At 32.1% G+C, this 10245-nt stretch overlaps 1 protein-coding gene across 1 annotated transcript; it reads right to left on the bottom strand.

Annotated features, from left to right (window-relative positions):
* Positions 1-281: 281 nt before the first annotated feature.
* Positions 282-9232, bottom strand: LOC133806549 (uncharacterized). The gene is made up of 6 exons (XM_062244640.1): positions 8981-9232; positions 8634-8880; positions 1458-1610; positions 1000-1105; positions 771-885; positions 282-694 (listed from the first exon to the last, which is right to left on the bottom strand). The coding sequence occupies exons 1-6, from the start codon at positions 9026-9028 to the stop codon at positions 656-658; spliced, it is 708 nt and encodes a 235-aa protein (XP_062100624.1). The 5' UTR covers positions 9029-9232; the 3' UTR covers positions 282-655.
* Positions 9233-10245: the final 1013 nt, after the last annotated feature.

The following is a 10245-nucleotide window of genomic DNA, read 5'->3' as shown; positions in this document are numbered from 1 at the left end:
ATGAGTTGGCACACTATGGTTGGTTAGCAATACCTCATAATACTTATTAAATTCAAATATATAAGACCCGATATTAGATTATACTAATAACGATATGTCACCTCCTTGTATTGTTAGACACCAGTGGTACCCCTTGATATTTCTCGTGTTGCACACCACAAATGTCCTATAGCAATAATCATGGCCAGAAATCTTCCCCACCTCCTAGCTAGGCTTTTAGCTGCTAACTAGATAAAAACTAAAGAGTACAGAATGGTTTGGGGCCTGGGGCACGTAAAAAAGGTCCAGCGAAATACAAATTTTTGCATGAAAATGTCCAATACTCGTACAACATCTATAAAAAGCACAAATCAAAATGCAAATTAAAATTTACATTCCTCCAAAGAAGCGACAAAGAAACAAGAAAAACTACAGTAAAGCTGTTACCTTCACCTTGAGCCCAGTCTATTTCATGTAAGGTTATCCCCCATTGCCAGTATGCATACCATAGATACTCCAAAAAAAAAAAAACGATTGGCATCAAATTACTGCCTCCAACAGGAACGAGAAGAGTCCTATGGGTAGGGCAACAAAGTATAGAATCGTCTAATACTACCATTAAAATAAATAAATAAAATATTAATATCTACAAAGTTAACTTAAGTCTGCAACAGGACTAGTCATCATCCACATACGTCGCCTCGTTCTTCCCAACCTGCAAACAGAAAATTCCTTTACCAAAATTATATTTAGGGAAAAAAAATACCATCAACTATAAAAACTCACAATACCTCTGATATATATTCTTTAATTCTGTCACTGACAGATCTGTCTAAAGCTCTCTCTGCAAGCTCATAAAACAAAGTGGTGCCTTCAGGTCCATTTACTTTATCCTTCTGCAAATATCTACAGGGGAAAAATATTTGAGATATAGATCCTACTACTGCTTCTCATATTACTATTGTGCAGTTAAAAGCATTCTAAGAAATAAAACAATTCTTCGCAGTAGAAAATTCCAACCTTTGCTGGACAAGTGTTTCCAATGCCTGCTTAGCATTTCCAAGGACAGGATGGCTTTCACCACGTTCATCCAATCCCATCCGCCTCAAATGATGCCAAAGGGTCTCTGCAGTTCGTGCATCACAAAAACAAAATTCTCTAACTTAGGGTACAAGTTACATTCTCTTATATTAGAGAAATATAAGTTAATAACATAGAGATGAATAGTTTCTTATTAAGACTGAAACGCATTTTATTAGGCATTGAAGTTTAATATTTGAAAGTTAGTACCTCACTATGTAATGTGGTGGTAGAGTCCACTAACCAGATCATCAGGGCATTTAAAGGTGAAGGTCCAAAAAAAAAAATGAGTAGTTTCTTTCCTTGGGGGGAATGGTTTCTAACCTAGAATTCCTCTTGCTTCCAAAAATTACAAAATTTACATTTAGGAATAATAAAAAATCAGCAAGTTTGCATACCTTCAGCAACTTTGCCCCCAGCAAGATGTACAATACTAATTACCACAAAAGTGAAACCAGTCAAGTGAGCTGTATTTCCATCATCAACATATTTTTTATAAGCATCACCCGGTAATTTACTCATGATGACATAGGATTTTGCATCTGCAACACCTGTGGAAAAAAACCACAATTGGAATTGAAAAGTCAAGCCGGAAAATGTAACCAACAGAAAGTAGTTTCAGCAGTACGCATGAAATTAGAGCTGAGAAAAAAAGAATTAGATGCATTTTGTAGTACATAATTACATGCTACTCTCTAATAATTTAAAATAATTATGTATTTTTTTTTTTAGATATTCATACAACATCTTATCAATAATTTTGCATACAATTTAAAATACTATAAACAATTAAAGAATACATAAAACATACATGATTCAGCCATAGAGAAATTGTGAATTGTTAGTGCAATACTAACCAACTAAGCTTTCTTCCCAAGGACCTCTATTTCTGAAGCAAATTATCAGACTACTGAATAGCGATGAAATTATTCATATATATAAAGTTAGGAAAGGGACTTAGCTTAATATAAATCTAGTTGGACTGAGCCTCCTCATCAAAGACTTTAGTTAACTAAAAAGCTCACACTTCTGCCTCAACTAGACTACTATAGATACTAAGCCCATAAACAAGAGATCACTAAAATTAAATGGGCTAGATCATCAAATAACTATTTATCAACCCATATTTTATAAAACAAGAAAATAAATAATGTAAGCCCAAATAAAAGTCTAACATTCTCTTACTTGGGCTACATTAATTTTGCAATACATATATATATATATATATCAAAATAATTTTATTTTAAAAACGACTCATGAGTTGAGTAACAAGAAAAATATTATGGCCACTTTTAAAAAACAATAGTTCTTTGATAGTATCTAAAACAACCGGTCCAATTTAATCCTTGATATTGAACTATGATTATCAATTTGCTTTCCAATCAACAAAAAACATTCATAATCATAAATACCAAAGTATTAAATCGACATGGTTAATAAATCTAATAGTGTGGTAAGAGAATATGCCCAACACGTGATCAGTTATATAACATAATCTCTTTATCAGTCCTCATTTCACTGATAACATGATTCCTAATAAATAAGTCAGTGTCATATCATTAACTGCGCATAAAACAGTATAATATCCACGTCATTAAGCAAATAAACTTATATGACGATAACAATATTATGAACTACATGCCTTCAACTCAACATTCTCGAGAATATAACAAAACATAAATGAAAGCATAACTATCCATTGATCAAAAGAAATAAAAAAACGACTTGTAGTTCATAAGTTCAATAAAGAAATTACAAATAATCATAATTCCTGGTGGATAAAAGAAAACAGAAGAAACTCCCACTAACCAAAAAGATCAAAGGATTCTAAAATGCTCATATCAACAACATGTTTATTAAACAATGATGCACTTAATCCTTTGGTTAGAAGATCCGCCAACATCATCTTGCAATTCTCTATAATAACATCTTCTTTCTGGACTAGGCATCTGACAGTAAGATACTTGATCTCCATATGCTTTGAAGCACCACTGATCTTATTATTCTTGGCAAAGAAAACGACAGCACTATTATCACAATATATCAACATAGGTAAAGAAATAGAATCAACTACTCGTATCTCTGTAATCAGATTCTTTAGCCACACAGCTTGCAAAGATGCCCCATAACAAGCTACAAACTCAGCATGCATAGTAGTTGAAGCAATCAAAATATGTTTTACACTTTTCCAAGAAATAGCTGCGCCAGCCAAAGTGAAAATATATCAAGAAGTTGACTTTAAATCATCCACAAAACCACCAAAATCAAAATCTGAATAACCAACAACTCAGATATTCTCAACTTGCTTATAAACAAGCATAAAATTCTTGGTTCTCTATAAATATCTCAAAACTTTCTTTGTAGCAACCCAATGATCATGCCCAGGATCAAACAAATATCGTCCAAGAACATTTACCACAAAAGCAATATCAGGTCTTAGGACATTGTTGCTTACTAAATTTGTCCCCTTTCAGAATAGGGACAAAACTAGGTTTACATAGATCCATGTTAAACCTTTTAAGCACACAATGGATATAAGCTTCTTGAGATAAATCAAGAACTTTTTGTTTCCTGTCACGATGAATCTCAATCCCCAAAACAAAAGATGCTTCTCCAAGATCCTTCATATCAGAATTCGTAGACAGGAAAAGTTTGATCTCATTTAGTAGTCCCAAATCATCACTCGCTAGTAAAATGTCGTCCACATAAATAACAAGGGAAATATAACGACTCCCACTGAACTTCATATAAATGCATTGATCAAACTTGTTCTCTATGAAACCAAACGATGTCACAACTTTATCAAACTTCAAGTACCATTGACGAGATGCTTATTTGAGACCGTAAATAGACATTTTCAATTTGCAGACCAAGTTCTTCCTTCCATTTTCCTTGAAACCTTTAGGCCGAGACATATAGACTTGCTCATCCAACTCCCCATTCAGAAAAACAGTCTTTACATCCATTTGATCCAACTCTAAATCAAAATGTGCATCCTGAACGAATCTTTTGTAGAAACAAGTGAGAAGGTTTCAATATAATCAATACCTTCTCTGAGTAAAACCCTTTGTTACTAGACGTGCTTTGTATCTTTCAATTTTACCCTTATTATCCTTTTTGGTTTTGAAAATCCATTTACATCCTATTAGTTTAAAGCCAACAGGTAACTGAATCAATTTCCACACATCATTATTCTTCATGGATTCAATTTTATCTTTCATAGCTTCCATCCATTTAGAATATTAGTCACTTTTAAAAGCTTCACTACAAGTTACAGGATCAACATGACCAATATCATATTCTCCTCCAAGATAAACCAAAAATTCATTAGAAATTGCTGACCTCCTTGCCCTCTGAGATCTTCTTAAAGGGATTATTTCTGGAATTGCTGCTTGTTGTTGAACACTATCATGAATGACATCTTCAGTAACTGGAACTTCTTCAAAGACAGGAGCCTCATCCATAATGGGAGCATCAACAACAGGAGTAAGAATAGGATCATCATGAGTATCATCTGTTTGTATTATATCATCTCTTAAAAGAGATAAAAGAATAAAAATTCCACTAGATGACTCCCCTGTTTCAAGAGATGGAGTAGAAACTTTCTCAGCAATATCAAATTCCAGAAATTTGGCAGTCTGAGATTCAACAATTCTAGTACCGCAAGTAGGACAGTAAAATCGATAACCTTTTGAATGAGTTGGATAACCAATGAAAAAACAGCGAACTGTTCTAGGGTCTAACTTTTTCAAGTTAGGATCATAAATTTTCACTTCAGCTGGACAACCCCATACGCGAAAATGGTTCAAACTAGGCTTTCTACCAGTCCATAACTCAAAAGGAGTTTTGGGTACAGATTTACTTGGAACTCGATTCAAGATGTAAGTAGCAGTCAAAATAGCTTCACCACATAAGAACTCTGACATATTAGATCTACTCATCATACTTCTGGTCATATCCATAAGAGTACGATTGCGTCTTTTAGCAACTCCATTTTGTTCAGGAGTACCGGGCACAGTGTATTCTGCAAGTATACCATTATCTTGTAAGTACTTAGCAAAATACCTCATATTTTGTCCAGTCTCAGTGTACTTGCCATAATACTCACCTCCACGATCCGAACGCACAATCTTGATAACTTTTCCTAATTGTTTCTCAACCTCAGTCCAAAATACTTTGAATTTATCAAGAGCATTTGATTTATCTTTAATCAAATAAGTATAACCATATCGAGAAAAGTCATCAATAAAAGTAATAAAATATTTCTTCCTACAAATAGTAGTAAAATAAGGCCCACTGATGTCGGTGTGTATAATATCTAATAGATTCTGACTGCGAGTGGCACTTTTCTTACGAGTTTTGATTAACTTCCCTTAATAAGCACAATCAACACAATTGTCCAAATCAGAAACATCAAGAGGAGGAAGAATATCAGCTTTAATCAATCTATCAACTCATTCTTTGAAAATATGACCTAACCGTTTGTGCCACAAGAGTAAAGAATGTTCCTTGATACGAGATCTCTTAGCCACAGTATTCTCAACATTAAAAGAGGAAACCAAAGGAGCCAGAGATAATTTGTAAAGACCATCAGAATAAAAACAATGTCCAATAACTTTGGAGTCAAACATAATGTCAACTTTAGAATTTGCAAAAAGAAACGAATATCCTTGTTTATCCAAAAGAGGAAGCGAAACTAAATTTCTCTTAAAAGTAGGAACATAAATAGTATTGTGCAAAACAAGCTTAAAACTAGTATGTAATTCAAGAATAAATGTGCCAATAGAACAAACTTCAACTCTAACATCGTTTCCTACTTTAAGTTTTGACTCCCTTTGATTTGGTTTCATGAGATCCCTTAGCCCCTGCAAGGTAGTAGTAACATGAACTGTGGCACCACTATCCAACCACTAAGAATCAATAGGAACGTCGCTAGATTAGATTCAAAACAAACACACACTAAAGGAGTGTTGTTCCTTTGAGTTTTGAAGCTCCATTTTCCTTTATTTGGCTTGAGTTGAGAAACATAATGAGCTGACTCATTCTTCTCATTTTTCAACTTCTTTTAGTTAGACCCAGTCAGAATTTGAATTGAAAAATTGTTCACAGAAAAAGAAACTACCAGATAAAAGAAAAATGACAAAACTTGATTAAACTATGAGCATATCAAGAAAATATATAAATAGAGTCAAGATGGTCATCACAAACTCCTCTTTGAGGTGAGAATGTAATACACATATGATCTATTTTCATGAAGTTTAATAAAAAAATATATACATAAATTAAAATTTTATTACCTTTGGACAAATAAATTCTTAAATCATATATATTAATTCAAACTAAACAATATACACATAAAAATAATTAACTTTGGGCAAATAATTTTAAACATGCATTATAATCAACACTTCATGAGACATTAATTAATATATATAATTATCACCTTTGGGCAAGTAATTATACATATCAATTATCTAAGAAAAATATTTTCTATAGACTGATAAAATTTGGTGATAAAACAATCATTGAAAAATAATATAATTAAATCACTTTGATGATAATACTTATAATATTTTCAACCAAATTCCCAAAAAATTAAAAAAAGAATTGCTCATTAAATTTATGAATGATCAAAACAATGTGTCCCACCATAACACATTATTTAATCATCAAATAATCAAGTATGATACTTTAGAACAACAAAGAATGTAGGATTTATTTAAAAAAAAATTAAAACCTATAGTTAGAGTGGAGAATATAGGAAAAATAAAGGCTGATCAGGAGAGTGAGTATGTTCAAAGGAACGAACAAATACCCAAATAATTTTATGTGATTTAAAGTTTTCAAAAAATATGATACAAATAATTATTATGATTTAATAACTGAAAAAATCATATTAATTCATTAATAATTATTTGTTGACGACAAAAAATTAATTAAAAGTCAGAAAAATCAGAAATTAAATTCTAATGAATGTGGAAAAAAAAATTGTCAAAAAACATTACTCAGAAGTGCTGCACTCGCCCCCACTCTCCGCTGCTGCGAGTGGGCATTGTCAAAAAAGGTTGTCTTCAACCTCCAGCCAGCCTAAAAATGGGTTGTGTGACCCAGTCGGGGCCGACGAGTTTCTGGCCAGAAAAAAAGGGGTTTTCGAGCGTATATTTGAGGGGTTTTCATCCTCGGATCATGGGTAATTGATTTATGGGGTTTATTTCGAGAAAAAAAAAAAATTTAGTGTAGATCTAAAAGATTATATGTGAAAAAATACACCAAAATTTCAAAAAATTATGTAAATGGCCGAATCTTAACAAAATTAAAGCAAGGTATATGCTCTACAAACAATAATGAAGACATACAATAATTTAATTTGGAGAAATAACCATGAAATTGAGATAAAACAATTTTTCAATTGCGAAATTTATGAAAAAACCCTAAAACTTTAAACATGAAATTCTCATAAAGGACTAAATGAAATTTAGCATAAAATATATCAATAGAAAAATAATTTCATGAAGAATAAAATCTCTAATATTTTAGGATCTAACGATAAAAATTTCAACATAAAATAATAACGAAAATTATTTAGTATTCATCATTTATTAATCTCAATTTCAATTTAGTTTAAAAAAAAAGTATAAGTCCTAAATCGTATACAATTGGCAATCTGATACTACATGTTAAATATTCATACAACATCTTATCAATAATTTTGCATATAATTTAGAACACTATAAACAATTAAAGAATATATAAAACATACATGATTCAGCCATGGAGAAATTTTGAATTGTTATTGTAATACTAACTAACTAAGCCTTCCTCCCTAGGACCTCTATTTCTAAAGCAAATTATCAAACTTCTGAATAGCAATGAGACTATTCATATATATAGAGTTAGGGAGAGGACTTAGCTTATATAAACCTAGTTGGACTGGACCTCCTCATCAAAGACTTCAGTTAACTAGAAAGCTCAAACTTTTACCTCAAGTAGACTACTATAGATACTAAGCTCATAAACAAGAGATCACTAAAATTAAATGAGCTAGAACAGCAAATAACTATTTATCTACCCATATTTTATAAAACAAAAAAAGGACTAACAATTTATTCAAGGATGAATCAATTTAGGGCTTTCTCAAACCCAATTTTCAAAACCCCAATTGGTCAAATGGTTTACTCCATTCTTTCAATCTGTCAACAGTACATCTTGAATATTACTAATACACTTCTAATTGATTTTAATATGAATCAACCAAATGGGCAGTCTGGACCACCAAACTAATTAGAATATGGGCAAATTCCTACGTACACCATTGACACGCGAGAGAAAGTCCTACCCAGCTGAAGCAAACCAAAACCTAAAATAATGAGTAGTGACTAAACCATAGAAATTGCATATCAATGACTCGTTAAATCCAACCTAATCATCGAACGGAAAGGCTGCTCCCAAACAGCACCTAATCAATGCTTACCAATTTCCACTTCAGCCAGATATGGGCTACAGCTTTATGCCAGTTTGATTCCACAAAGAATATAAAATTAAAATTAGCAAAAAATAAATAATAAAATTCTCACTCTGTTGAGAAGAGCGGCCCTGATTTGCCGACGAAGGTCGAGAACGTTGAAGCTCCCTCATTTCATAGCCAAAAATGGTTGAAAGCTTCTCTTTGGCCTCGTTAATGATAAAGCCAGGAATAGCTCGGTGGCGATAGTTTTTGGAGACGAGTTGAGTGAGCTCCTCTCTCTTGATTGGGCAGCCTGCGGTTTGTTGGGTTTTGAATAGCACATAGCGGATTACTTCTGCTACAAGCCTGTCCTTCTCCTGGGGTTTACATAGTTAACGTGGATCATTATTATCATCACTCATCTAAACACTAAACGAAAAGAAATAATCGAAAGATTTCAAAAGCAGAGTAAGGCACCTCGTTGGAAACATCGAATTGAGATAAATCTTCAGGAGCGGAAGCCATTGTTGAAACTTTGTTTCGCCAATTGCCAGCTCCCCCGAAACCCTAGAACCTCTGCTTCGAACTCTTCTTTCTCTCCGATCAGTTGTGGCGGGAAAATCTGCCCTTTTTGGGTCTGAAACTGAGAGGCTTAATGCTCTCCACTCTATGTGTACTTTTGTTTTCTAATGTTTTTATAATCTGAAAATATGAATTTTAAAATATTATAAAAATTCCCTCTCCAAATCAACCTGAAGAAACTGAAGAGAAATGCAATCCGAACGTGCTTAATGCTTAATGAAGGATTTGTTTTAACTTTTTAAAAATATATATATATTTATATGATAATTAATTATACATTATATAAAAGAGTTTGGTGCAAAATGATCCATAACAATGTGTGAACATAAATAAATATATATTTTTAATTTTGTAGTAAAATAATGTAGGGTATACTTTTTTGGATCATGTGTTTTGTCTCATTACTTGTTTGGACCATCTGTTTTGACAAATTAGTTTTTGGACTCTATATTTTGTAAAATTGTTCAAATAGGCCCCTAAACCTAATTTTGATGAACAAAAATTTGAATATAACATTACAGTTCTTAGGCAAAATGACTATATTTTTGTTCTGAGTTGTTAGTTTGATGAATTATTTGTGATTTTAGTTCAAAAAACTTTGATCAAAATCAGGTTTAGTGGTCTATTTGAACTATTTTAGAAAACACAGGGTCCAAAAAATAATTTGTTAAAACATAGGATCCAAACAAATAATTAGACAAAACACAAAGTCTAAAAATATATAAATCTAACTACCTATTTATTATTACATATTACCAAATATGCTCTTTAGCAAATTACTATTTTATTCTAAATATTTTAATATGGGAAAATACTAGTTTAGCCCATGTGATTTTTCCAAATACGCGATCGGTCTATGTGTTTTGTTAAATGACAATTCAGACTATGTATTTTACAAAATGGATCAAAATAGTATCTTATACCCAATTTTGGTCAGAAAAAATTCAAATATAATATTTCATTCTCAACTCCCCAACCACTTTCATCGTTTCTCTTAACTCATCGCATCACTAATGACCCAAGAATTGATCTTATAATTGAAAATATCTTGACCAAAATCGGGTCTAGGGTACTATTTTGATCCATTTTGTAAAACACATTGTCTGAATTGTCATTTAACAAAACATAGGAGTCGATCTCGTATTCGGAAAAAACATAAG

This window comes from Humulus lupulus, chromosome 1, assembly GCF_963169125.1.
Source record: "Humulus lupulus chromosome 1, drHumLupu1.1, whole genome shotgun sequence".
Classification (NCBI taxonomy): domain Eukaryota; kingdom Viridiplantae; phylum Streptophyta; class Magnoliopsida; order Rosales; family Cannabaceae; genus Humulus; species Humulus lupulus.
Note: the sequence above shows the minus strand (reverse complement) of the source record. Positions and strands in the feature narration are given on the sequence as shown.

What these genes read in the sequence shown, in the direction of transcription:
- LOC133806549 (XM_062244640.1), bottom strand. Translation starts at nt 9,028, where the DNA reads ATGGCTTCCGCTCCTGAAGATTTATCTCAATTCGATGTTTCCAACGAG. An exon ending in AATTCGATGTTTCCAACGAG is followed by an intron (nt 8,881 to 8,980) that starts GTGCCTTACTCT and finishes TGTAAACCCCAG; the next exon opens with GAGAAGGACAGGCTTGTAGC. An exon ending in GAAACACTTGTCCAGCAAAG is followed by an intron (nt 886 to 999) that starts GTTGGAATTTTC and finishes TTTCCCCTGTAG; the next exon opens with ATATTTGCAGAAGGATAAAG.